Source organism: Amblyomma maculatum, chromosome 1 (assembly GCF_055883805.1).
Source record: "Amblyomma maculatum isolate TAMU_Amacu chromosome 1, ASM5588380v1, whole genome shotgun sequence".
NCBI classification, from domain to species: domain Eukaryota; kingdom Metazoa; phylum Arthropoda; class Arachnida; order Ixodida; family Ixodidae; genus Amblyomma; species Amblyomma maculatum.
Genome location: NC_139344.1, coordinates 422,463,760 through 422,491,621, shown reverse-complemented (window position 1 = coordinate 422,491,621; position 27,862 = coordinate 422,463,760). Strand labels below are relative to the sequence as shown.

Genomic DNA, 27,862 nt, shown 5'->3' with positions numbered 1-27,862 from the left:
ATCAGGACGAGTGCAACGACGTCCCCACCTCCCGTATTTACTCGCATAATGCTCGCACTCGCATAATGCTAGCACCCCCCACATCGCCTATCGAAAATTGGAATTTTTTTTTCCTCGCATAATCATCGCACCCCCAACATCACTGCCGCGAGAGTCGACATGTTGCACCGCGGCAGTCGACTACGCGTAGCGAGCGCCATCTTTCTAGTGCTACTGAAACTAGCTGGCCCCGTTAGGTGCGTGCGCTACCAGGAGGCGCTACCCGACCCAACCGACGATCATCATCATCACCAGCTCCGACCACTCCGAGCGCCTCGAGAAGGAAACGTCAAGGTGTTTCGTCAGTTTTGTTCCGCTGGTACCGCCGCACGTTCTCCCGAGTTCCGCGCATAGTTCTGCCATTTTGCGAAGACTTTCGTAGGCCTCGCTCAGTGCGTGCTACTTTTGTCACCGTGCTCTCTGTGCCGCTTCGCCATGGGGCGATACGCAAGCTACACCGCTGCCTTAAAGCTAAAAGCTGTCGAGTACGCTTTGGAGCACGGCAACCGCGCTGCCAGCAGACACTTCGGAGTCAACGCGTTTTGTGTCCGCTACTGGAGACGGCAGCACGACAAGCTCAAGGCAACCAGCAAGACTCGGCGTGCCTTCCGTGGTCCGAAGACGGGAAAGTTTCCTGGGGTTGAAACTGCACTCCTGGACTACATTAAGGCTCTACGGGCGGATGGTTGCGCCGTGTCAATAGAGCTGATGCGGAACCAGGCGCGCGTAATTGCAAGGAAAGAAGGCATCTCGGCGCAAGATTTCCAGGCAAGTAACGGGTGGGCCACGCGGTTCATGCGGCGCAATGGAGTTTCGCTCAGGAGGCGGACGAAGCTTTGCCAGCGGCTACCTGCAGCCTATGAAGACAAGATTGTGGACTTCCATCGCTTCGTGATACGAATTCGGCAGGAAAGAAACTTCTTGCTCTCCCAGATCGGAAACGCGGACCAAACGCCCCTCAATTTTGATATGCCGAGCAGCACTACAGTGGAGCAGACAGGTGCGCGGTCTGTGCACATAAGGACGACTGGTGCCGAAAAACAACGATGCACGGTCATGCTAGGCGTGACTGCGGACGGGCGGAAGCTGCCACCATATGTGATTTTTAAGCGGAAAACCCTGCCAAAAGGAAAGCTGCCCTCCAGAATACACGTGCGGGTGCAAGAGAAAGGTTGGATGACGGCAGAATTGATGATAGACTGGTTGAAGACGGTGTGGGCACGGCGACCGGGAGCACTTCTTTTTCCGTCGCTTCTCGTTCTTGATAGCTTCCGCGGTCACATCATGGACTCTGTTCGCGCGAAGTTGACGGAATTGCGTACGGACATCGCAGTAATACCAGGTGGCCTCACATCGATGCTGCAGCCTCTGGACGTGTCTTTGAACAAGCCGTTCAAAGATAACGTTCGGAGGCTGTATGCAGAATGGATGGCCGAAGGCCAACACGCTCTTACGCCGGGTGGCAAGATAAAGAGGCCATCTGTGGAGCTGCTGTGCAACTGGGTAGCAGATGCATGGAGCATGATTGGCGCTGACGTGGTCGTGAAGAGTTTCAAGAAAACTGGCATTTCCAACGCCCTGGACGCGACAGAAGACCACTTGGTGTGGGACGAAGATGAAGAGGGTGAAGCTGAGGAAGCCGACGAAGCAGCGACCAGCGATAGCGATGGCAATGTCGACGTGGACTCCGCGGACTCTGAGTGATGGTGATGTTGCGGGCGGCCAGCCTTCGCAAATAAAGTGTTTCTGCAGCTAGTGTTTGTCGTCTCTGTGGTTTTATTACAAACGTAAGTCCTGCTTGCAATTGAAGTTTTGGTTAAATTTACAATAGCTGGCTTGAGAACCCCGGTTCACAGCCTATTTACATTTGCTTTCAACACTCCAAAGCATTGTTCAAAAATTTTCCCCGCGTAATTATCGCACCCCCTAACTTCGCACCGATTTTCTGCGAAAAAAAGTGCGAGGATTATGCGAGTAAATACGGTAGTCTATGCGATTGACGTACTGAGGCATTTCGCGGGCTCTACAGGAGAGGAAGAGGCGATGCGGTCGTTATGGGCCTATGAACGATGCATAATGCCGTTGTTGAATGCACAGAAGGCTCAAAAGAAAGTGACAGACTACTTTACCCCGAAATAAAAGTCCTTCCGTGCGTGCTTCGCACCATCAACACCATTTGAGAATTTTATTTGGATGTTAAGAGCCTAATTTCGACGTAACGAAATTTCAATGTAACGAATTCAAGTGCCAATTTTAATGACTTTGTTATATCGTGGTTTAACTGTAGTGGTATGACATTGTCTCTACTTCGAACTGCAGGGCACACCGCCGTCACAACGTTCGGACCAACCTTCTGTCTTAGCAACTCGCTGTTGTCGTTTGCCTCTACTAACTACCAAGTTATCTGTCTTTTTTATTTTTTCCTTCGTTTTTCTTTTCCTTCTCTTTCTTCCTTCGTTCTTCGCTCTTCGGACAGGTACAGGCAGGCAGGCGAAATGACGAGACTGCGACCAATGTAGCTCTCACTTCAATATTCAAAGAGCATTTCACAACCACAGCTGTGAGAGCATGACAGATTCCGTCAGTCCGTCCTACTCTCCTCTTTTGCTTTCCTTCTCTCACCCTCAACCAGTCTCGCGAACTCTCCTCTACCACTTACCGCATAACGATTTTGACGCACCCTCCTCCTCCACTTTTCCTCTCAATCTCTCTTTGCTACTGGTCTACTTTCATCCTTCGCCATGCTCACTGTTCACTCGCTTTCATCCTCCACTGTGTTCTTTGTCCACTATGTCTGGTTGCACTGCCGAGACCAATGCCACTAAATTCAATGCACGGCTTAGAGCAGAGCTCTAAAATAGCAACAAACAAAGCAGACTCGCCCTTACCAGGTATTTAAGTCCCTCGAGGATCTGCTTGGTGTAGAAGGCGATGGCTGGTTCGTTGTTGTTCAGTGGGCCCCACTTTGACCGCAGAAGTTGCGACAGGCTGCCTGAAAAAGAAGGTGACGTGATTCACAATGAAGTTGGCACAATGACGAGACCTGCTGTCACTCTGCTTTCAGTTGCCACGAGGGAGAGTAGAAGGAATGGCCCCACTATCGTTTCTGCTCTTCCGTCTATTTTGTGAGCTGTCTTGTTGAGTTTTGCCAGTGACTTGCCTCGCCGTTAATCGACTGCAAATGTCATTCCTAACAGTAGATATTCACCTAACAGTGAAATTACGACAGCATCCAGTAAACTCCTTTTTTTTTTTATGAGAAATAAGTCAAACTGTGATATCAGTTTTTTTCACATGACACCAATTGTTATCAAATTATGCTATCAAATGTTTCCTTCAATATGCTGTTATCAAATAAAAACTAAATTGCAAACTAAACTATTCAACGTTTGGAATACAGTTGCCGACCGATATTTCGGACGTCAATTTTCCAGACCTGCCTAAAAATTCGGACCTTGCCATGGTACCGCCACGCATTCCATAGAGTCAATGTATAACACCGACCAGAATTTCAGACGTTTGAAATCCTTCTCGCTCAATTTTCCTGAGCTTTTCTTTCGATTCGCAACTCAAGAGCTACTGAAAACGCAAACAACGGCGCTGCCACTTTGGTCTTCTGCAACCTCAAACCCAAGTGTCACATCGTACGCTGATCACGCCATCGGAACCTCGCATACCCGGTATAGCCTCGATAGCAGGCATCGCTTGCTGCACCCAGTGCCAGCTCTGCCGTGCTGCCGTCGTGCCCAGTCATCAGTTGCTGCGGTCGCCATTCACGAGTGGTGTGCTGTGCTGTATGACGTCCCTACTACAAAGGCGTTATCCAGACACTCGAGTACTTCTATTAATCACGTGTGCTCAGTTGCATGGTGTTATGTGTGGACAGCGACAAAACCTACAGTGTCAGCTTATTGTCTGCACTCGGCATGCTTTCCAATGCATGGAAGGTGGTGACAGAGGAGACACTGCGGAATTGCTTCCGCCACGCAGGTTTCGCGATCAGAGATGAAGTGCCATCGTCATCCGATGATAGCACCAGTGAATCCCATCAGCCGTTTGTCTGCCGACTTCATCGAGCACTTGCGCACTGCAGGAGCCTTCCCATGAAAGTGATGCTGGAGCAGTTTGCTAACGCTGACAGCGAGATCGAGCTCCGCGCTGAACTCACTGACGACGAAATTGTTCGCCAGGTGCTTGAAAGTGATGACTCGGGCTCTGAGAGTGAGGAGCCAGAGGCTGTGCTGCCAAGTAGCAGTGAACTAACCTGAGCTCTGATGGTGCTTTCGGCTGTGTACAGCGAGAATGTCACCCTTGTCAACATGCAAGCCGACTTGTACAGCAACGTAGCGTCCCGCAGAGGCACACTGACCACTTTTTCAAGCCGCTCGCTAAATAAAGTGACTTTTCCTTTGCGTGAATTTGTTTTTTCGAAGTGCCTGATTTTCTGGACACTATCTCGACCCCTTGAGGGTCTGAAAAATCAGTCGGCGACTGTATTTGTGTGGCTCTAACCACTAGCCACCGAGCACTATTATTAAATAAAAACTAAATTGCAAACTACTCAAAATTTGAAATATTTGTGCGGCTCTAACCAACAGCCATCAAGCACTATTATCCCCTTTGTTATATCTTCAAAAATTTTTATTCATATTTAACAAGGAACAAAGCCCCATTCCCCAGACGCTGTGTTCCCTTTTAGGTTGCATTATAGAATGCTTTTGAATCTATGCAGCCGCCAAACCAGAGGTGAGCATGGCCAGGAGGTGACATCTTATGTTAGGGTGCGGCAACGATGACAAAATGCAATTAACTGCACCAAAATAATTTAATGCTTACTATGGATGTGCGTTACCTTTTAAGCAGCGTTCAAAAAATGCTCCGAGCCGAAATCACTGCTTAACACTTTCCTGCCCGCGCCTATTCCCACTGATAGCCTGCTCTCAATGGTTTAACAATTCGAATTTTCCCGCTTTCGAAGCGCTTCTTGACAAGTGGTGTCATTCATTGGTTGGTTTGGTTTGTGGAGTTTAACGTCCCAAAGTGACTCAGGCTATGAGAGACGCCGTAGTGGAGGCCTCTGAAAATTTCGACCACCCGGGGTTCTTTAATGTGCACTGACATCGCACGACACACAGACGCCACTCCGTTTCGCCTCCATCGAAACGCAGTCGCCGAGGCCGGGATTCGATCCCGCATCCTTGGGAACAGTAGTCGAGCGCTGTAATCCCTGCGCCACCCCGGCGTGTAGTGTCATTCAGTGGGAAATAGAGGAACCCTCCTTTTAGCTTTGCTTTTGGTTTTATTTTTTCCGCCGTGCCACGCCCGTTCAAATGGTCTTCGGAGTCAGGTGATCGGGGTTCCTTGTTTACACCATGGCGTCGACGTTGCACTGCTGCTGCGCGGCAATGGCGCATTTCCATGGAAGTTGGCACATCTGAGAGCTCGTTTTTGGATGCGGACAGCAGCAGTAATGACTCGGAAGATGAATTCAGCTTTTGACTTTAGCACCGACAGCGAAACTGCGTCAAACTGATCCGGAACGTCAACAGCCACGCCCTGATAAGTTTCGCTTTCGCCCCTGGAAAGTTCTGTGGTCAGAAGAGATCAGTGTTCTGAAGGTCACAACTGTTACCTGCATGATGCCAACTTTTTTTCGGGCGGAATTACTTGCCGCCGCCTGCGCAGAGAGTCATGTTTTTCACTAGAAGACAACCAGGGGTTGACCTCGGTGCAGTCGACCTCGACTACTGTTTTCTTTCCTAACTCGGCATACACAGCATACAGAAAGCTAGAATTTGCTGCAATATTGCATTGGTCCTTGGTTTAAAAAAATGTATACTGTATGTTGAAATTTTTTTGTTTTATCCGTGTCAAGAAACTCTGATGCTTTCGCGAGTTTTTCTTTAAACTACAATTTTTTTTTGTTAGCTTTCTTTTTCATCACTCAATAAATATGTTGATTGTCACTATAGCCATTGTGAAGAGGAATTCCTCCTCTACAATTTGATACTAGACACTCCTGTACCAAGCAAGTTTTGTTAAAGAAAAAGATATTAATGACACCACCCAAAAACTACCACTTTTTCTGCGGGCAGGAAAGTGTCAACTAGCTGACACATGACCAGGAAGGAGAGAGAAGCTGTTGGACCCTACTGTTGAGAGATCGGAATTATGCGGCAGTGACATCTCTGTCCGCTTCAAGCCAGCAGTTGGTCGCTCACCTCCGGGCACACGCTCCATGCAGATCTTGACGAATCCATCCTCGCTGATGGATCCGTAGTAGCGGACGATCTTGCGATGGTGCAGCTGCGAATGCAGCTTGATCTCTTCGTGCAGTGGCTGCACTTCGCTCAGGTTGGCCTCGGGGATCTCCTTGATGGCGATCTTCACCTGGGTGGTGAGGTCACGGGCCGCATACACCACACCGTATGTGCCCTTGCCCAGCACAATGCGCCGTCCCTGGTCGTCTGTCTCGTACTCAAACTGGATGCAAGGAGAAAAAGAGAGAGAGAGAGAGAGAGAAGAAAGAAAATTACATGAGTCTGTCTTGTACTTAAATTGGAAGCAAAGAGAGAGAGAAGAAAGAAAAGTACACGAATAGCAACAAATAGAAGGACCACGAGTGATGATAATACAGATATCATTACAGGAGAGATACTGGTAAGCTCTTTCAGGAGATTTGATCAAGAAATGCCAAAGCAGGATGCCTCACAACAGACAAAACAGAACTTGCAGAGTTGCCAAAACCAACCACTAGGTGTAAGGTAACTGACGTAAAGACTATAATATGCAGATCATTCAGCATGTGCTTAAGAACAGAGGTAGCCTCAACATGTTCAAGAGAAAACTAGGTAAGCAGTAGAAAAAAAGAAATCAGATGTACGGTGTATGAGCTAAGTGACAAGGAGGGCAATACTATTACAAATAGTGATAAGTTAACCCTTTCAGACATCATATCTTGTTTGCATCAAAAAAATAACTTTTTCCCCATATAAATAATATATTCAGGCCTTAAAAGGACAACCTGTTAGTTTTTGCACGCAAAATACAAGCGGTTGGTTTTTAGCAGAGATACGCAAAATGTTATACAAAGTGTTATAATTGATGAAAACAGCAACACTCAGTAGATATCAAGATGAAATGAACAAATGGTCACGGACAGGGCACATAATCCGAAAGATAGCCAATGGAACGGAGAAGGAGGAGGAGGGAAGAACTTTAATGAGATGCAGTATCAAGCATCAAGAATACCCTGGGCCAGGGTCACCAAGGTGAAATGGTCAGTCACCTGGTCAGAGGCCAGTAAAGCCGACCACATTGAGGAAAATAGGATGTGGAAAAATGAAGGCACTGGATTGCAACCGATGATCATTAGAGGCCACTGACTGTATTATGCATACATAAGGGTATCACAGTCAAGTGAGTAAGGTCAGGAAGTTTGCAGATATCTTGGCTACTAAACTAGGGCAAGGCCTTACCCTGTAAGGGGCCTAGTTAGGCTGGCATTCACAGTGATGATGATGACAACGAGAACTTTCAGACAGGATCAATGACCAAACACAGTGACCCCTTGAGGGGACATGCGAAGGTCACAAGCACAAACCTGGATGCAGCCCGAGCCATCATCGAGGTCAATATCCATGACGACGCCCTCCTGGTTGGCAGTCATGGCCAGCACCAGGTCATAGAAGCGGTTCTTGAGTGCCACAGATGGGAAGTACATCTGGAAGTCATCTGAGTTCTGATGAACATACAGGAAAAGGCAGCGCTCGTCCCTCTTGTACTGGCTGCATTGTGGAGGATACTGTGTCAGCAACGTGAGGTATGCGAAAAATTTTGCAGCTGCCTACTTCTCAACAAAAGTGACATCCAAAGGTTAAACAACTAGAGTGAAGCATAATAAAGCCCAACTGGTGAAGGCCGGTCCAAACGCAACCAACTGGGCATTGGTAATAACCCATCATGAAAGATGCAAAAAATAAAAACCGCATGTATGAATGGTTCTCCCCGTCAGTGCGCTGTTTGTGTGTGTTACTTTTTCTTCACGATCAGAGCTGACCCGTCGACAATGAAAACATTAGAGGGATTCAACGCTGCTGAACCGCATGTGGAGCGAAAGCTTTCGGTGCGGGCAACTCACTGTTGTCGTTCGTCTCTAACAGCGTGGCAACTACTGAGTTGTTACCGCCAGCAGTTTCTTTTTCTTGGCTCAAGGTCATTCGTGCACTTCAGAAAACAAGATGCCAAAATATGTAAGCCCATCCTTCCAGCACTGAATGCAAGGCAACCGGAGAACAGGAGATGAAACTAGCGGCTTTTAATGCATCTCAGGCTGCCCACTGACAATGCTGCACACTTCTTTGCTCACAAGAAATACTCCATGATATGTGGGCCAAGGGTACATATTAAGATAAGCCACCAGTTTCACATGCTACTATCAAACAGCTCCTATTTCCACGTCGTGCCAATGGCTGGAGTTCCCAGTGTGGAATTTGTTAGGTCTGCTCTCCAATGTCCAATGTAGAAGTGTGCGAGTATTGAAATTTTCAAATACGAATGCGGGGAAAAAATGCCTTAGAATATTTAATCAAATATCTGATCTGTAAAAAAAAAATGTAAAATTAAAAAAAAAATGGCAATCACAGTTTGATTTGTTTATTTCAGAATTGACATGGTACTTGCAAACAAAATTAAACTAGAATTTCACAGAAGTGTATATCCAACTGAAAAATCCAGTATAAATTTTATACAGAATTTGGTAACCAGTTCGTTTGTTTTTTTGTACATGAAAGACCTGCATAAACTCAGGTGGAGATTCATATTGCTGCTGAATACAGTAAACTTGTGTTGATTCAGCCTTCCAAGGACCAGAAAAAATCTCCGATTTAATTCAAAGTTCAGATCATCGAATGGGCTTGAAAAACTGCCAAAAACTGTGCCAAAAACAGTTGCATCACAGTGAATTTATCTGATGAACACCTGTACGATGGACCTCTGAATTTGAGCGAAGTAACAATTATATGTCTTTTTCCAGTTTCATCAAGTGGTGCGCTTTGTGCACATTGTCAAGAAGGTTTTTTTTAACAAAAATGAAGGTCCCTCTTCACAAAACGGCCCCATCGTATTTTGAGGATTCTTCACTGCACACTCCACGCAGTCAAGCACTGCGGAGGAATGCGCAATGCGGTGGATACTGTGGTGAAATCGAAAAGTTTCTGTGTATTCTGTAGCTTTCGAATATTCGGAAATTTCGAATATCAACTTTTTAAATACAAGTACGAATCTAAAAATAGACACATTCGATTCATATTGAAATACTGTATTCGCATACCCCTAGTGCAATGCTTTGGAGTTGATGTAAGATCAGGCGAGCTTATCAGACCACACAAAAAGTTCAGTTTGCTTGAGTGGTTAGTATAATGCTAAACCATGGGGACACAGTAAAAGCTCATTAATTCGAGCTTCATGGGACCAGGAAAAAAGTTCGAATTATACGATGATCAGATTATCGAATGGTCTCGAAAAAACTGACAAGAACCATTTGCTTTAACGGTAAATGCACCGTATTTACTAGAGTAATGAACCCATCCAACCCCCCGAATTTTGCCTAAGAATTTAAAAAAAAAAAAGAAAAAAAGGCCTCTGTTGTTAGCATGTCTCTCCGCTTTGCCAGTAAAGGTCCACAACGCATTTCTTGCAGTGCGCCAAGATGCTGCACAGCAATTACATCAATATGTTTACCTTTTGAGGTTAGCTTTAGCAAGGGGGGGAAGTGAACTTGACAGAGTGCCAGCGCTTGTCCGGCTGTGCAAGCCTCATTTTCAGTATGTTTGCTTTATCATGCCATGGACGATTGGGGCGGGTGTCGTCGAATGCTTGTGCGACAGCAGCTAATGCCTTTTGAAACGAACGATGCTAAAAAGCCGGCGTCATGACCGCGGCTGACCGTGTGCTGCTGTGAAAAAAAAAAAAAAGAGATAGAAATGTTTTTTTCGCGTAATTCGTAGCGCTCATCCGAAGTCGTAGCCTTTCATGGATGTTGCCTGGGTCGGCACGGACAGTACTTATCCATATTTCAGAATGGACAGGGCTCGAATTAACGAGTATTTAGTGGAGAGTTTCAAAGGTTCTGCAGAAGAGTAGGAAGCCGCCCCCGCTAAAGAGCCACGGCGGCCGCCAACCCCTACCCTCTGGCGCTGCCGGCTGTTGCGCCGGTCATGCCACCATCTACCAATACCTGGTTTTATCGCTCTTTTGTGGAGGTGTTTTCATTCTTCATTTTTTTTTGGCTGTGTGCTGTGCACCAGGCCGCTCAGACATGGCTGTGCATAGTTTGAATTGGTTTGGTTTGTAGGGTTTAACGTCTCAAAGCGATTCAGGCTATGAGAGACGCCGTAGTGGAAGACTCTGGAAATTTTGACCCCCTGAGGTTCTTTAACGTGCGCCGACATCGCAAAGCACACGGGCGCCTTGCTTTTAGTCTCCATCGGAAAGAGACTGCCGAGGTCGGGATTCATTCCCGCGTCCTTGGGAACAGTAGTCGAGCGCTGTAACCACTGCGCCAACCCGGCGGGCACATAGTTAGATTCGTCGGAATTATGCGGCGGACCTTTTCAGCCTCAAGGAACTCAAACAGTTAATATATGTGCCAAGGAACCCTGTCACCACTTGGCGCAACAATAATGTGATAAGGGAGCAATTATTCACTGACATCCACCACTGAAGTGCAGCCATACGGCTACAAAGGAAAGCTATACAGCTTTCTCAGAAAGTTTGTAGTTAAGAAAAAATTATATATATATATAGTATATATATATCGTCCTGGTTCGGAGATGGAACTTGGGACCAACACCTTTCTGGGGCAGCGCTCTAGCAGCATTCCATTCCCTCTTACTACAGTTCATAACATACCACGCTGATGGAGCAATATCTTGGCATGCTGCAAAGCTGCTGCTATCGACTTTCCTTCAAAACATCAACAGATCACATGGCCTCTTGGCATGCTGCCAAGTTCTGTTTTGCACGTCAACGACGCGAAACTCTGGAATGAACTAGGATGAGAAGTGGTAATGCTATGAAACAGGCTCTGGAAACCATGTACTGTGCATGGTATGCAGAATCCCACAAGTAGGGCAGAAAAACAAGAACGGATTGTTCAAACCCAAAGTCCACTTCATGACTATGACACGAAGCTTTTATACACTTCTCATTACCCAATTTTGATCAATTCCATTCTTGAGTGTTGTTCCTGGTGATGACGAGAGTACAGACTGGCGCCCTACCTGATGCTGCGAATTGTGGAGGCACTGAAGAGCCACTCATGGATCTTGCGGCAGTTCCCTCTGATTGTGTCTATGCACAGGTTGCGGATCTCCAGGGACTTCTCCTCGGCCCCCATGTTGACTGTCACATAGCTGGGCATCATCACTTTGGTCGGTTCCAGGATCAGGATCTAGATCACGTGGCAAGCAAAAAGAGAGACATGAACTGCATTAAAGTCACAAGCTTTTTGCACATTTTGGTGTTCGCTGAGAAGAAAAATACACAAAGGCTGAAGTAATGGATACGCACAAGATCAACAAAATTTGAGTGCAGTGCAATATTTGCCAAAGTCAACTTCTAACCCTGCAGAGTCTTTTCACTGCACTTCACTTTCACTTTTTTCACTGCAGAGTCTTTTTGGAAGTGCCGCGCACTTCTTGCCGGGTTAATTTGCATGTCAGCTGTAATTTTTTACATGTTAGTTCCGATGCACTATGATGCCCTGCAGGACATGCTTGTTTGTAAATATGCATGGCTGCAAGTATTTTTGTTATGTTTGGCAAGATCATTTCTTCGCTGTCTATAGTCGACAAGCTTTTTAGCTCAGCTGCTTCATCATTGTCACTTTCATTTCAGTAAGAATTTATTGGCAGTTTCTCATTTTCTTTGCCCTTCAAACCGTGGACGCATATGGCGCACTGTCTCGCTATGGATGCAGCGCTGACGACGAGGAAGCAATGCGACGTTGTTGATGGTGATGATGCGGGTGAAGAAACATCTGATCCATATGCTGTTTTATATTTACCCTACAAGATTTATGTGCTTATTTGGCTCCTCCATAGATGGCGTGACAAGTCCGCATAATCAGCATTGTTATACAAACAGTATCGGGACTGGTAGAGAGTGAGTTATAACGGCAACACAAGTACCCTCAGGAGTGGCAGTTAAACAGTAAAGGAAATACTTTACTCACACATTCAGACCACTAATTATCAGCATCACTGACAATGTGTGGCTGCAGGCATACAATAACAAGAATGAAAGACCACAATGTCTCTTTAATCATTTCCTTTTAAAGCAAGGACATAGCCAGTGTCTACATATAAAACAATGTGTGTCCTCAGGTATTTGCTCAACTGAGAAGATAGGGACACCAGTCATTAAGGAGACTGAGCTGAACAATTTAAAAGAAGAGCTTTCCCAGCCCATTTATAGTGCGTCCAATAGCTGGAAACAGTGAAGCAACCAAATGTTGGTTATATTGGGCTATCATGCTCTATACTAAATTATTCGAAACAGAGTTCCACTGCAAAATATTGCTTCAGAATGCGGTCTCCGTGTTAAAACTTACCGGGAACCGTATAGTGCTCTCCAGGTCAGACGAATAGGCGGTGACGAAGAAGTCCACCCAAAAGTCAAAGACCTGCAAATATATATACGAAAAAATTAATTCAATTGCAGAAGTCTACCGAAACTGCTAAATTCTTATACAGTGTCATACAACAACACCTTACGATAACAGTGTTCGGTTTGGTGAAAGGACAAAGGACACTGCTAAACTTTGTTGACGTGTTTTTAAAAGAATGAAGGAAAAAAAGTTTTATTCAAAAATATGTATCATACAAGCCACTTAACTCTGAAAAACATCTGTTCACTGTAGTACAAGGCATTTATTGACAACTGAACTTCATACAAGTGCTGATTAGCATTTGTTGGCACAAGGTCTGGATAGAAAAAGAAACTCCGTCCAAAATTTCAAGGAAACCACTGCTGTGTTGGAGCAGAGTGGATGGGGAGAAGAGAAATGCTTTTTAAACCTACTTTTGTCTGGCTCACTGCCATGTTCTTTGCAAATTCACGTCTCGATCAGGCAGGCTGCTGCTAAAATGTTCATGTTTCAATGTCCGAACACCCCCTTTTCCAGTGCTAAAACTTAAAAGTTGCAGATAACGAATTAAACCATTAACAAAAAAAGCAAGATATGCACCTGTTCCTCAGCAGAACACTCTACATCCTCGGGCCTTTTCCGAAACCGGCTAATGAGCTTGATGTTTCCAAACGTTGATTTCAGGTACCTGCGAGGGCATTCACAATGGCTGTCAAAGGCAGCAGCTGACAAAAAAAAAGAAAAAGAAAAAAACATAGAAGAGCGATCACTCTCCGCTTACTGGTGCCTCAGCACCAGCTGGCTGCAGTTCACATGAGATTCTCAGTCAGGCAAGCCATTCATCTACGTTACGGAGTTCTCCCTGTTTCTAAATCTAGGGAATCTCGCTGCACTGAAAAGCTGTTGACAAACCCTGCATGTTTTGACCTTTGTCTCTTCCTGCCCGAGGCTTGCCAGCAGACGTGAGTCTTAGATGCACGGACCTCTTAGAATGCCCATATTCAGTCAACACATCCACTGCGGCAGAAATTTTCACAGCCCTAATCCTTGTGCAACAATATTCACAAGTTGGCTACCCTTAGGTTTCCTCGGTTTGGTCCAACTCATTAGCCAACCCACTGGTGAAATGAGCTTCTCCGAGCTGCCAGCAGATGGAAATGGCGACTCTGCATGAGCGCTTTTCACAGGCTCTTTGAGACTTGCTGAGCTATCCCATGAATCAGGCGGCTGCTCTTTCTCAGAGCTACGAAATAAGCAGTTGAAACATTGTCATATGAGAGAGGAGTTCCCTTCCCGAAATTCACTCCCCATATTCTCAGCTCAGGAGTGGTCGTAAAATGCATGAAACTGGGACTCACCAGTCCGGCGGTTTAAGGCGGAACATGCACTCGGCCGCCTGGATGGCCTTGGCGTAGTTCTCGGCAAGCACACTGATCTCGAAGAAGGTAGCCACGTCCCAGTAGTCCTCCAGGCTGTCCAGCGACCCCTTCAGGCCGATTAGGTTGTTCAGCCGAAGGCTGATCTGCTGCAGCTCGGTCGACTTGGACAGCTCGTGGCCATCGATGACCAGCAGCGTGGCGAGGTTGACACCTGCATACTCGTTCGGCTGAACCTCGAAGCCCTTGCGATACCTGCGACAAATAGGTTGAGCCATGAGTAGGCAGAAATATTGTCACCAACACACGTAGCAAGCAGCACAACAACCGAGCTGGCCCTTTTTAATCAAGCGAAAACTCGAGAGAGAGACGAGGATGACGCTTAGCCACGTGCCAAGACATTCGGCCACTTGGTGGCGCCAGAAGATGGTCAGCGGTGTGGCATTGCCCCCCTTCCAAGGGGCATCGACCCGATGCCGCAAGCGTAGGGGAATAGTCGAAAAGCGGGGCAAGTTATACGGGAAAGTCTCTGGCGCTGGTTTGGATCCTGAATTGGTTTACCGATTGTAATAGGGCTTCATTCGGGCAACGTGAACTATTTCAGATTTCGGCTGCCGAGAGGAGCGTACAGTGCCTTGTGGTAGCACCTCGTAGTTCACCGCGCTTAGGCGGCGGAGCACCTTGTAAGGTCCAAAGTATCGCCGCAGAAGCTTTTCAGAGCGCCCTCGCAACCGTATTGGGCTCCATACCCAGACTTGGTCGCCGGGCGTGTAAGTCACCTCTCGGTGTCGCAGGTTGTAGCGCTGGGCGTCGTGTACTTGTTGGTGCCGAATTCGCTGTCGGGCAAGCTGGCGTGCAGCTTCTGCGTCACGAATAAATTGGTCAGCCCCCACGGCAGTGGAGGGAGCAGAATCTGGAAGAAGCATGGCATCCAGCATAGTCAAGGGTTCGCGTCCATGAACCAAATGAAATGGAGTGAAGCGTGTTGTTTCCTGGAGTGCAGTGTTGTATGCGAACGTGATGTACGGCAGAATTCGGTCCCAGTTCCCATGATCATCGTCTACATACATAGAAATCATATCGGCAATTGTCTTGTTAAGCCGCTCAGTCAGTCCATTAGTTTGAGGATGATAGGCTGTTGTCTTGCGGTGGGTGGTGCCACTGAGTCGAAGTACCTCACTAGTGAGTGCCGACGTAAACGAGGTTCCTCTGTCAGTTAAGACGACTGTTGGCGCACCATGACGGAGTACAATGCTGTGAATGAAGAAATGCGCAACTTCATCTGCGGTACCACGTGGAATGGCCTTGGTCTGTTGAAATGGGAATTTCGGGGGATCGATAGGCTGTAAGAGCCCAGCTGGTTTAATGGGTGGTGTTTTCCGCCGCTGGCACTCACGGCAGGTACGGACGTAGCGGTGCACAATGGCAGCTAGCCTGGGCCAGTAGTACTTTCGGCGTATCCGTGCCAATGTGCGAGAAAACCCGAGATGGCCGGAAGAAAGGTCATCGTGGCACGCACGAAGAACTTCGTCATGTAGCGTTGTGGGTACTACAAGCAGATAAGCAGTTTCTGTTGGACCGTAGTTCTTCTTGTAGAGCACACCATCACGCAGGCAAAATGACGACACTCCGCGCCTAAAGAGCTGAGGAGGAGATGACACGGTTCCTTCGAGGTATTCAATGAGGGGCAAAAGTTCAGAGTCAGCCCGCTGCTTTTGGGATAAGGTGGACGTCGCGATAACGCCGAGGAAAACGGAATCGTCGTCGGAGCCGTCCGCGTGGCAGGGAGTAGGGGCGCGGGACAGACAGTCAGCATCACTGTGTTTCTTGCCGGACTTGTGCACGATTGTAACGTCAAATTCTTGCAACCGAAGGCTCCATCGAGCAAGCCGACCCGATGGATCTTTCAGGTTTGCCAGCCAACACAGAGAGTGATGGTCGCTCACGACACGAAACGGACGACCGTACAAATACGGACGAAATTTCATGACTGCCCACACAACAGCGAGACACTCCTTTTCGGTAGTTGAATAATTAACTTCGGAACGGGACAAAGTGCGACTGGCGTAAGCAATGACACGTTCTGCACCGTCCTGCCACTGAACAAGGACCGCACCGAGGCCAACGTTACTGGCATCCGTGTGCAGTTCCGTGTCGGCCTCTTCGTCGAAGTGGCCAAGTATTGGCGTACTTTGGAGACGGGACTTGAGTTCCGTGAAAGCGTTTTCCTGGTCGGGGCCCCAAAAGAACGGCTCGGCGTCTTTTGTCAGGCGGGTCAGAGGCTCAGCGATCTTGGAGAAATTGTTAACAAAGCGACGATAATACGCGCAGAGGCCGAGAAATCGACGCAAGCTTCGTTTATCCGCTGGTTTGGGGAATGAAGAGACAGCGGCCGTCTTCTCTGGGTCTGGGCTAACACCACGAGCGCTGACAATGTGGCCGAGAAATTTCAGCTCGTTAAAAGCAAAGTGGCATTTTTCAGGTTTTAGAGAGAGACCAGCAGATCGGATGGCCTCGAAGACAGCGCGCAAACGTTTCAGGTGCTCGTCGAACGTGTCCGAGAAAATCACAACGTCGTCGAGATATACGAGGCATGACTGCCACTTCAGACCAGAGAGTACAGTGTCCATCATTCGCTGAAATGTGGCAGGGGCCGAACACAGGCCAAACGGGAGCACTTTAAATTCATACAAACCGTCTGGCGTAATAAAAGCGGTCTTCTCACGGTCTCGCTCGTCAACTTCTATTTGCCAATATCCACTGCGGAGGTCAAGGGACGAAAAGTAAGTGGCATGGCGAAGGCGATCGAGGGAATCGTCTATGCGTGGCAGGGGGTACACATCCTTTTTCGTGACGTTGTTGAGGCGTCTGTAATCCACGCAAAACCTCAAGGTTCCATCCTTCTTTGCGACGAGGACAACAGGCGAAGACCAGGGGCTCGTCGACGGTTGGATAACGTCGTCCTGGAGCATTTCTGTTACTTGGCGGCGGATGGCATCACGTTCTTTTGAAGACACCCGGTAAGGACGCTGACATAGTGGACGTTGGTCATCGGCAACTATAATTCGGTGCTTCGTTAGTGGCGTCTGTCGGACCTTGGAGGTTGATGCAAAACAATCTCGGAACGAATTGACAAGATTATCTATGCAGCGTTTCTCACTGGGCGAGAGGTGCGGGTTCACATCAGTCTGAATGGCTGTAGGCGTCGCATTGTCGGGGTCTGACGTGTTGGTTAAAGCGTACTGGCCTGTACATTCTCCAAGTTCTTCAAAATAAGCGACCGCCGTGTTCGCCGTCAAATGTTGGGGTTCACATGTGAAGTTTGTCACTAGCACGTTGGCTTGGCCACGGACAAGTTCGACAAGGCCCCGAGCTACACAAACTTGTCGAGTTAGAAGCAGTGACATGTTAGCTTCAGCAATGCCACTCGTGCCGGTGCTATGATCACATTCGACTGTGACGAACTTGCTCGCACGCGGAGGGATCGTTATGTGGTCGTCACAGACGCGCAACATCGTTTTCCGGAAGTCCGTGTTGCTATCAACGGCTCGCTTGGTTGAAAACGATACCATGAGCTGCTCCCGAAGGTCTATAACCGCACCATACTCTTGAAGAAAATCCATGCCGAGAATCAGATCTTTGCAGCACTCTTGTAATACGGCAAATGTGCCAGTGAAAGTAAAACCGCAGATCTCTATGCGGCAAGTGCACATGCCAATCGGCGTCATTACATGACCACCGGCGGTACGCATCATTGGCCCAGACCAAGGCGTCAGAACCTTACGGAGTGCCGTGGCTAGCTGGCTGCTCATGACGGAGAAATCGGCGCCGGTATCCACAAGTGCGGTCACATCACAACTGTCGGCGGTTACAAAAATTTCCCCGGAAACAATGCGTTCGCAGCACGTCGGTAAGTTTATCGGATCGGGTCGTCGCCGCTCGGGCCGTCGCGTCAAATCGTCGGGTGGAGGCTGTTTAATCTGAAACGTAGCGGCGGCCCCACCCCCGGAGGTCGCCGTGTTTAGTTTTCCCGGTGAGGGGACGTGCCTCTGAATTGCCCAGAGGAAGAGTACCGAGTGGGCGAAGCAAAACGCTTCGGAGATGTCGATCGCGACCGCCGTTGTGGTGACGTTGGCTGCATCTCGTTAGCAGCCAGGTACTCCTCAATCTCCTGTGGCCTTTCGCCATAGCGCGGTCGAGGCGCGTTTGGTGGGAATCCTCTCAAGCCCATTCTCCGGTATGGGCAATTGCGAAGAATGTGACCAGGTTCGCCGCAGTGATAACAGAGCGGCCGTCTGTTGGGCGTGCGCCACAAGTGCGCCTTGCTGATAGCAGGACGCTGGTATTGCTGTGGCTCGACGGGGCGCAGATCTTGTTGCTGCTCGACGGGGCGCATGTAGCGAGGCGGTGGTCCGACAACGGGACGGAATGGATTTGGCTCGGGAGCAGGTCGACGTAAGACATCACTATAAGTCATGATACATGGCTCCGGTTGTGGTGCTGGTGGTGGTGGTGGCTGCACCGCTCGCCGAATTTCATCACGGATGACGTCCACGGTAGAATAATTATTTGCAGAGGGAGCATTCAAATGGAGGTTTTGCAGCTCTTCGCGGACAATGCTCCTCACAAGCTCCCGGAATGCCTCGTCCCTGGCTGCTGGCACGGATGCGCAGCAGGGTGTGGCCGCTACGCTTGCCTGGCGGCCGTATTGGGTACTCCGTTCCTGCAGGGAACGTTCCATGCTGGTAGCTTCTCTTGCGAAATCAGCGACAGTTCTTGGGGGGTCGCGAATGAGGCCAGCGAACAACTGCTCCTTCACCCCGCGCATGAGGTGCCGTACCTTCGCTGCCTCAGGCATGGTAGGGTCGGCCCGATTGAAAAGCCGCGTCATGTCCTCGACAAACATGGCCACACTCTCATTTGACTGTTGAGACCTTGAACGGATTGCAATCTCTGCATTTTCTTTGCGTGCACTTGAGCTGAATGTTGTAAGTAACTCACGGCGAAAGGCTGCCCAGTTGACAAAGGACGCCTCGTGGTTCTCGAACCACGTCTTGGCCGAGTCTTGCAGCGCGAAGTACACATTCATTAGCTTCCGCTCGTCGTCCCATTGGTTAAATGCAGCCACACGGTCAAAACTGGCCAACCAGTCTTCCACATCCTCTAACCGGTCACCATGAAATGATGGCGGTGATCGCGGTGCGAGAAGGACGAACGGTGGGGCGTTGCTGGAAGGCTGGCTTGTCTGGCTGCTCGTCGTGGATGTCATGGTTCGTAGCGGGGTGGACAGCGGTTCAAACTCAGGTTGTAGGCCTCGCAGGCGACGGCTGGCTTTATGGACAGGAGTCGCGTCCACGCGTTGATGAGCAGCGTCACTGACGTCTTCGGGGGCAACGTACATGGGATCTTATCCTGCACAATCCACCAAATGTCACCAACACACGTAGCAAGCAGCACAACAACCGAGCTGGCCCTTTTTAATCAAGCGAAAACTCGAGAGAGAGACGAGGATGACGCTTAGCCACGTGCCAAGACATTCGGCCACTTGGTGGCGCCAGAAGATGGTCAGCGGTGTGGCAATATTACTAAACAGATGAACTTGATCATTTCTGCTCTTAGACCCACTATAACATGCAATCTTAACAGATGTCCACCGGCATTTCATTTGTTAAAAGCTGAAATCACTTTGCAGCATTTCTCTCTAGACTCAGCACTTTTTCTTCACTATATTAAGGCTCGACAGCACAACGAAAAACAAGCAAACAGACAGACAAACAAACAAACAAACAAACAAAAAATAATAATAATAAATAAATAATAATCAAAAAAAGGAAAATTTTAAAAAGGGAATATTTGTGTCAACACTAACTCAAAGAAAACTCCGAGCAGTTATTAATTTGTTTTCTAAAAAATCGCTAAAGACCAAGAAACTGTGGCAGGGAAATTTGTTTGAAATGGCACGCAATAAATATTTAACAGTACTATCATTTCTCGTGCAAATAGCATCTGCTTTGATTAGAAGGTGAATACCGTCATTAATTTGAACTCCAAAAACCAGAAAAAATGTTAGAATTAACCGAATGTTCGAACTATCGAATGGGCCTGAAACAACTGCCAAAAACTGCTTGCATGAAAAAAATTTTAACTTATGAACATCTGTATGCACCTGAGGTGAAGCCCGAGTGAAAACTGTTTTTTCCCGGTTTCCTCAAGTGCTTTCAGGTCGAAGAAATGCTCCAAACCGTAAGGGTCTTCGCTACCTTTTTCACAACTTGACATACCGTCAGGGCATGGCTTGAAGTTACGGTGAAACCAAAACTATGCGACAGCTATATTCCGGCAATAAGGAAACTCTTGATCGTCTGCTGTCCCTTCGAAATCCTGCTTTTGTGTGCACCTCCTACTGCCACAATCGAAAATCAGAGGATTGTTGGTGCTAGTTTGCATCTGCCACCGGCACCTCAGGGCAAATTGTTGACTGCACGGAGGTACACCGCTGTGGCGTGCTGTGTAGCAATGCTGCAATTTGCTCTCCAACGTCACGAATGACATCAGCACATTTTAAGCAAGACTTAACATTACAGCATATGCGCTTTTTCTGCATGCTGGCCAATGATTCAGTGAGAAAAGAGAAAGGTAAATGATGCACAAGGTGCGAACTAGCTTAACTAGCGACGTTTGGCTGCAAGTTAAGATAAACAGAATTTCTAGATTATACTGAGTGTTTAGGAGGTTTGGATAGTGTGAACAGTGAAAATGCAGTGCAAATTGAGCCAAGAAGCAAATACTATTTGCAAACTACAGTAGAGCCATCTGTTCATCACCTTGCCTGTCATTGCACGCACATTAGAGGTGCTTCAGATGTGAGAACGGCTATTTTTACCATCACTTGCTAAGCCAGTCACCTTTGAAATCAGCCAGCCTACAGAAAAACATTTGAAATAACTAGTTCAAGACCCACAGTGTTTGAATTCGTGAACATCCAAAGCCACAGGCTTATACAGGCAATGGCCAGGAATGCACTGGTAGTTAAGATTCTATAGATTTCCGAATTATGAGCCCCGAATCCATGAACTCTTATAATCACTCACTATCCCTAAAGACAAATAGGTACTGCTTCCACTGCCCAAGGCAATCTATATGTGCACAGAAATTGGATCACACTCGGACAGTTCAGCCCGAAATTATGTAACCATGCCCTTTCGACTTCCACCAGCTGCCTCGGCGGAGGAGATGGCGACCCACCAGTGGATGGCATTGCGCAGGCTCTCCTGGTCCGTGTAGTCAGACTCAACGAACTTATCCTTGTAGATGCGGCCACAGAGGCACAGGATGTCTGGGACCTGGTTCTCTTTCTTCTGCAGGGCAGAGGTCATGACCTCCAGGGCACGCTCACGGTCACCCGGCAGGTTCCGCCTGAAAAGATGCAAGCACGTGATGAAACTCAATTTTTCAGCACTGCAACTTGCCTCACGGATTGCACGGTGCTGCTTCGTAAACAATACAAGTGGGTCCCAAATAGATTCTACCCATTGCATAATCACCAAAAACTTGCAAACCGAATATCAGATTCAATAATACAGAGCCAGACATTCTACGAACTTGTGAATATCAGCTGTTCTATTTGACAGTAGCTTAGACAGCACATAGCCACTCTATTCCAAAAATCACCCGTTTGTTTTCTTTTTTCAAGATAAGAAAAGATAAAGTGTGGCGCCTTCAATTATTATGCGTCCAGAATTTCACACTTCGATAACTAAATCTTCTCACTTGGAACAACCTACCTCTAGTGCAACTGCTGCAAGACGAAGTAAATGGTATCTCTCCTTGTTGTGCCTTTTTGTCAGATGCATGTTCGCATTTGAAGCGCAAATCCAGGCCCTCACATAAAGGTTTTAATAAACCAGCATCTGCTGGCTCTGAACTCCGTTCGTTTAAGGCCTTCCTCCCTTGCCACTTGCACAACACTAACTATAAAAACTTCCAGTCACAAGCCTCTGGTCTGCTTGCAGCTGCAATTGCAAGAAACTAACCAGGTTCTACTTCTGGAAAGCTGCACACCTCCGGCCTACCGAAACCGTATGGAATAAAACTGCTGGTCATGGTCCCGTCTCTTGACTTCTACCAATCACAAGCACATGTTTCAGGAACAGCAAACGAATATGAGACCACCCAATTTGCAACCTGCCTCTGCACACAAGATGACAATTTTTTCGATCTTGATTCCAGCCTCAGTGAACTTTGCAAAAGACATTTCCACACCGACTCAAGTTCAGGTCATAGCCATGGAAATGAGACACCTCGGATGCTCACAAGGCTTATATCCATGACTGCTGCAGGCGATATCAGCTCGCAAGGAATGCCAATCTGCCTTTCTGTGATATCGATGACAAACTACTGCTGCTGGCATAGGTGCATTTTTGTAATAAATTCGAACGTGAACATGACACTTGGGCGATTCTTTTTCCAGAAAAAAGTGACCGTTAGAATCGAACAAATAGGGGAAGTTTTTCTTTAATATGGTGCAACTCTCTGATCCAGTAAGTGTGTTTGGCTCCAATTGAACAGCAACCTTTACCTGAGTCCTAAGCGTTTAGATTTTCAACACGGTAGTGAACTGTGAGTGCACTTATGCGCATGTCGAAGAATAGTACTGGCTGCAAAAGGGATCGCAAAGCTGATACCATGCCATGAACTATGCATGGCATTTCTTCAAGTGGAACAACTCATGTCCCCAAAGCAAAGCACATCATTTCTGGATTTATAATAAAAAACAAACAAAGAAGTAATATATTCCATTCCAAACTGAACAGGCTCTTAAAAGGCAACACACTGACCTATTCAGGGCAAATGCATAGGAGTGCTGGATGGCAGGTGTGGATGTGAACTTTATGTTTGGCACTGTCTGCAGGTCGTCCATCAATTTCACCATGGCGTCATAATCCTAACAAGAAAAAGAAAGAATGGAAGCAGGATGAAATAAACATGAAATAAAATACAGAGGAAATTAAGTTGAACCTCGCTAAAACAAAAAGGTAAAAAAATCATAAAATAGTTAATGTGCCAATGTGACATCGGCTATGAGGGACACTGTAGGGAGGGCTCCAAGAATTTTAACCACTTTGGATTCTTTAAAGCGCAACGAAGAACTTCGGGAGATTTCAGTTTGAGTTTATTATCGCATTACAGTTATCAAATCACAATTTTTAAAGTCGCCTCTTTCTGGTACAAAAACTTTTTCAAACTAGTATAAGCATTAAAAGATATAAAAATGAAAAACATTACACCGAGAGTAGGATTCAACCCGCCTGTGACATCACTACCGACAAATCTATGATGCTCCGGACATGGCCACATATCCTGTCGCCTAAGTGTTGATTAGTTAATCTGGTAACTAAGTTACAACTGGAGTCAATATTTGTCTGAAATGCCAGAAGAAAGCTTAAACTCCCGTGCTCTTGCAAATGCATAGCAAATATAGACAGACAGCCAGGAATTTACTGATGTCACATACTCCAGGTTTCAAGGTTACCCATTTAAATCTCCTCGACTGAGGCCACAAAATGAGAAAAGCTTTTTTTTTTTAATTTGTGCATCAACGTTTCTGTTAACGTATGCTGCTTCTATGAACACCTTTCATGATTTAGCAATAAGCAAAACGTTTTTTTGTTTTTTTTGCTTTTTAGGTAGTAGAATTTGCCCAATTTTGCTTCTTGTGCTCACAAGAACTTTGTTGTGCTGAAACTGCAGCGAGAAACTACTTTGTTACATTGAAGAAAAAAAATACATGCATTTCGATGAAAAAGAAACTGAAACTAAAAATGTTGTGGCATTTCTAACTTCGTTACATTGAGGTTCATTAGATCAAGGCTAGACTGTATTAGCTTTATGGTCAGCTACGTTCGACATATAAAATAAACATTGCATATGAGTTTTTATTAAGACAGAGAGAATTTGACACAGCCATTAATTAGCAGTATCTGCGCTCGCTATACTCAGCTTTGACTTGTATTTTTAGAGGCATGAAATGTTGCACAAAGAAATGCTGTTACAAAAGAATGCAATCTGTGTTTAGCGCAACTAGAATTGGTTTGGTTTGGCTTGTGGGGTTTCACGTCCCAAAGCAACTCAGGAACTAGAATTAACTGCGAATATTTTAAAGCACACAAGTGAAAAATTTCCACATCAACTCTAACTGTGGCAATAGACAAGCTGAGAGCTACACTTAATGTACCATTATATGGTTGTCTAATCAAACAAACTCTTGAGAAGAACCAACCTGAATGTCCCTGAATGATATGAGCATGCTGAGGACGACATCACCAGATATGATGTTAGGGTCATCAAGGCGTTTCCTAAAGTTTCGTAGAGTCTGAAAAAAAGAGTAAGAAAAGAAAATAACTACAGCAATGGCATAATATAGGCTGCAACTGAACGGACTAACTGACACTGAGGTCATAGTGGCACCCAGTCAGTGATCTTACCGCAATTCAGTGATCAGTAATGAGAGCTTTCCAATCCTACAAATGCAAACAAAAGATATACATGGAAATATTGGGCAGTTCCCTTTATTGCATCAGTCACTTCTTGCCTAAGCAATATAATTTCACCTTATCTTTTTACACTAAACTTTCTAAATGGAATGCCTTTCTTTTCAATACTCTGATTTCAATGACACTTGCCTGCAATGTGCAGGAGGAATTTCTTTAATCCTTTATACGACACATTTGCCCCACTAGGTTCAGGTACCAGAAAATGAAAATGGTGCCCTATGTACCATATTTTTGAATGCTGAACATACGGCTGAACTATCGAACTAACCATTTAGCATATTTTTACCTTTCACTAATAGATCCTACATGCTTTTACAAGTGCAATGCATAGTTTTATGTGCAACATTTTGGCCTGAAGGAATGAAATTCAACAATCGTACTGCTTTTTACCATCTTTTATCAGTCAGCTGACTCATAACACTTCTTGAAGGGATTTTCAATTAGGATGCAAGGTTTTCTTATACATCGAAAAAGTCTTAGTTATACTGAGATTTATAGCACAAAAGTACCAAGACTATAATATGTCAAGCACATGGAATTTGATGTTACTGGGCGGAATTGCCCGATACAACAAGCTTGTTTAAAACAATTGCTCCTTCAAGAAACAAAAATTTTCAGTAATCAACAAGCGCTTGTGCGCCTAAAAGCAACATAGTATGCAATGAGATGTGTTCATTGTTCACTTTTTTCCTAGTTCTTCAAGTGTTGTACACAAAATTAAAAGGTGGTTTAACGTAAGTACATCGTTGCATCTTTTGCAGAGAGGTTTGTCTCATTTAGCCCGCAAGAAGTTGCGAGTAAGGTGTGCATGCCCAATGCGTAAGTGACACAAAATTACTTCTCCAAAGCGATCCTGATGTCTGTACGACTTCCATTCTCCATGCCCATTTATTTTACAGTAGAATCTCGATGATACGATTACGGCTGGTACGAATTTCGGGACGATACGAATTTTAAGACTGCTTTGAACAGACTACATTGTATAGAATACGTTAAGATTTGGGGTGATACGAAGAGTTTCTGAACCCGCCGCGGTTGATACGAACGTGCAAACCAGTCGCGCATGCGAGCAGGCCGGCGCGGCTGGCCTCAAGAGGGTAACATAACCCACGCGGCCGCCGCTAACTCCCCCCCCCCCCTCCCCCGCCGCGAATGATACCAACGAACGTTGTACAAACACACAAAGCCACTGAGCAGCTCAGCGCAAGAGCTCACAGGGGGAGAGGGTACCCACCGCGGCCGCTGCCTCTCCAACCCCCCTCACCCCACCAGCCACCCTACCCCCACCTCCCTTTCGTAGCAAACCGACGAGCACGTGCCCAGTCGTGTACGTCATTCACTCGCTGGCAGCTCATTCATCATCATCATCATCAGCCTGATTATACCCACTGCAGGGCGAAGGCCTCTCCCATATTTCTCCACTTAACCCGGTTCTGTGCTAGCTGCATCCACTTGACCCCTGCGAACTTCTTAATCTCATCCGCCCACCTAACTTTCTGCCGGCCCCTGCTACGCTTTCCTTCCCTTGGAATCCAGTTTGTTACCCTCAGCGACCATCGGTTATCCTCTCTTCGCACTACATGTCCTGCCCATGTCCATTTCTTCTTCTTAATTTCCACTAGAATGTCGGTAACTTGAGTTATTTCTCTGACCCAATCTGCACGCTTCCTATCTCTTAATGTTACCCCTACCATTGCAGCTCATTGGTCTATCGAAAAGTTGTCTCGCCGGCTGTTCCCACGAGGCCTGTGATGCTGGCTGCCGCTGCAGTAGTTCTCCGGTTCTCCGTTTGCCGCTTCTTTCTGTCGTTCGCTGTGACGTGAAGTGCCCAAACGTTAGAAAGACGCAAGCGTTCACTGCTGCCGAAATGTCGCGGAAGCGTAAAGCCCTTTCTTTTAAGGAAAAGCTTGAAGTGCTGAGGAGGGTTGATGAAAACCCTAAGAAGAAGCGTGTCGACTTAGCAAAAGAGCTAGGGTTGGCACCGTCGACGCTCTGAACCATTGTTGGGCAGCGAGATGTCATCTTGAAGAATGTGCAGCACTTCGATGCGAACGTGAAGCAGGCTAAAACAGCGACCCATGTCAAGCTGGAAAAGGTTCTTCTGACTTGGTTCCGCGAAGTGACAGCGGCCGGCGTCAACGTGGACGGCAAGGTGCAACGTGAAAAAGCCGATACCGTCGTGCTTTCGCTTGGAATTGAAAATTTCCAAGTGTCTGGGAGATGGCTGCACCGGTTTAAGGGGCGGCACGGACTTGTCTACCGAGTCGTCTCAGGTGAAGGCAAGAAAGTGGACCAGTCAGCTATAGATGAGTGGCTGAACACGCTGCCGGCGCTGATTTCGGAGTACGCGCCACGCGACATATTTAATGCCGACGAGGCGGGCCTCTTTTTCAACCTTCAACCGGAAAGAAGTTTGTGCGTAAAAGGCCAGGCATGCCAGGTCGGCCAGAAAAGCAAGGAGAGAGTAACAGTACTATTTTGCTGCAACTCGGATGGATCTGAGAAACACCAGCTTACCGTCATCGGTAAGTCGAAGAAACCGAGGTGTTTCCGATTGGCGGAGCGTTTGCCTGTCTTTTACAAAGGTAACCGAAAGGCGTGGATGACTGGAGATTTTTTCCGCGAGTTCTTGACAAGCCTTGATCGAAAAATGGCGTCAAGAAACCGGAAAATTTTGCTTTTCGTGGACCAGTGCTCTGCCCACCCAAAGGAAATGACATTCAATAACGTGAAAGTCAGGTTCCTGCCAGCGAACACTACCAGCCATCTTCAGCCACTGGACGCTGGGATAATTAGAAATGTGAAGCATCATTTTAAAGGACTTCTAGTGAGGTGTCTGCTGGCGAAAATTGACCGTAAAGAAGCAAACTTGCGGATCAGTCTCTTAGATGCTTTGCACCTTCTAGCCATGTCGTGGGATAGTGTAACTTCAGACACAATCTCGAACTGTTTTAGAAAAAGCGGATTTGCCATTGGACTTGCTGCGGCTTCAGTAGGAGATTGTCAAGAGCCAGATGAAGACCTCACGATTGATGGCTGGGACAATCTGGAAACTGAAACTTCGGCCTGGGACTTCGTTACCGCGGACGACAACGTCGCAACCTGTGGGCTGAGTTCTATTGAAGACGTGGTCAACGAAGCGAATGATTGCGAAAATGAGCCTGACAGCGATGGTGACGTTGACGATGAGTGTGATCAGCCGCCGTCAACGGCAGATACTCTTCACGCTTTGGACGTTCTGCGCC

At 46.9% G+C, this 27,862-nt stretch overlaps 1 protein-coding gene across 11 annotated transcripts in view; it reads right to left on the bottom strand.

Annotated features, from left to right (window-relative positions):
- Ask1 (apoptotic signal-regulating kinase 1) overlaps positions 1-27,862 on the bottom strand; it is a 177,056-nt gene that overhangs the window by 78,518 nt on the left and 70,676 nt on the right. For all 11 annotated transcript variants that reach the window (XM_084598099.1, XM_084598108.1, XM_084598103.1 and 8 more), the window contains 10 exons: positions 24,344-24,436; positions 22,902-23,008; positions 21,310-21,480; positions 14,047-14,319; positions 13,289-13,376; positions 12,653-12,724; positions 11,322-11,491; positions 7,643-7,826; positions 6,261-6,522; positions 2,928-3,031 (listed from right to left, as the gene is read on the bottom strand). In XM_084598099.1, the coding sequence (XP_084454225.1) occupies positions 2,928-3,031; positions 6,261-6,522; positions 7,643-7,826; positions 11,322-11,491; positions 12,653-12,724; positions 13,289-13,376; positions 14,047-14,319; positions 21,310-21,480; positions 22,902-23,008; positions 24,344-24,436 (1,524 nt within the window). The remainder of the gene's footprint in view (positions 1-2,927; positions 3,032-6,260; positions 6,523-7,642; positions 7,827-11,321; positions 11,492-12,652; positions 12,725-13,288; positions 13,377-14,046; positions 14,320-21,309; positions 21,481-22,901; positions 23,009-24,343; positions 24,437-27,862) is intronic.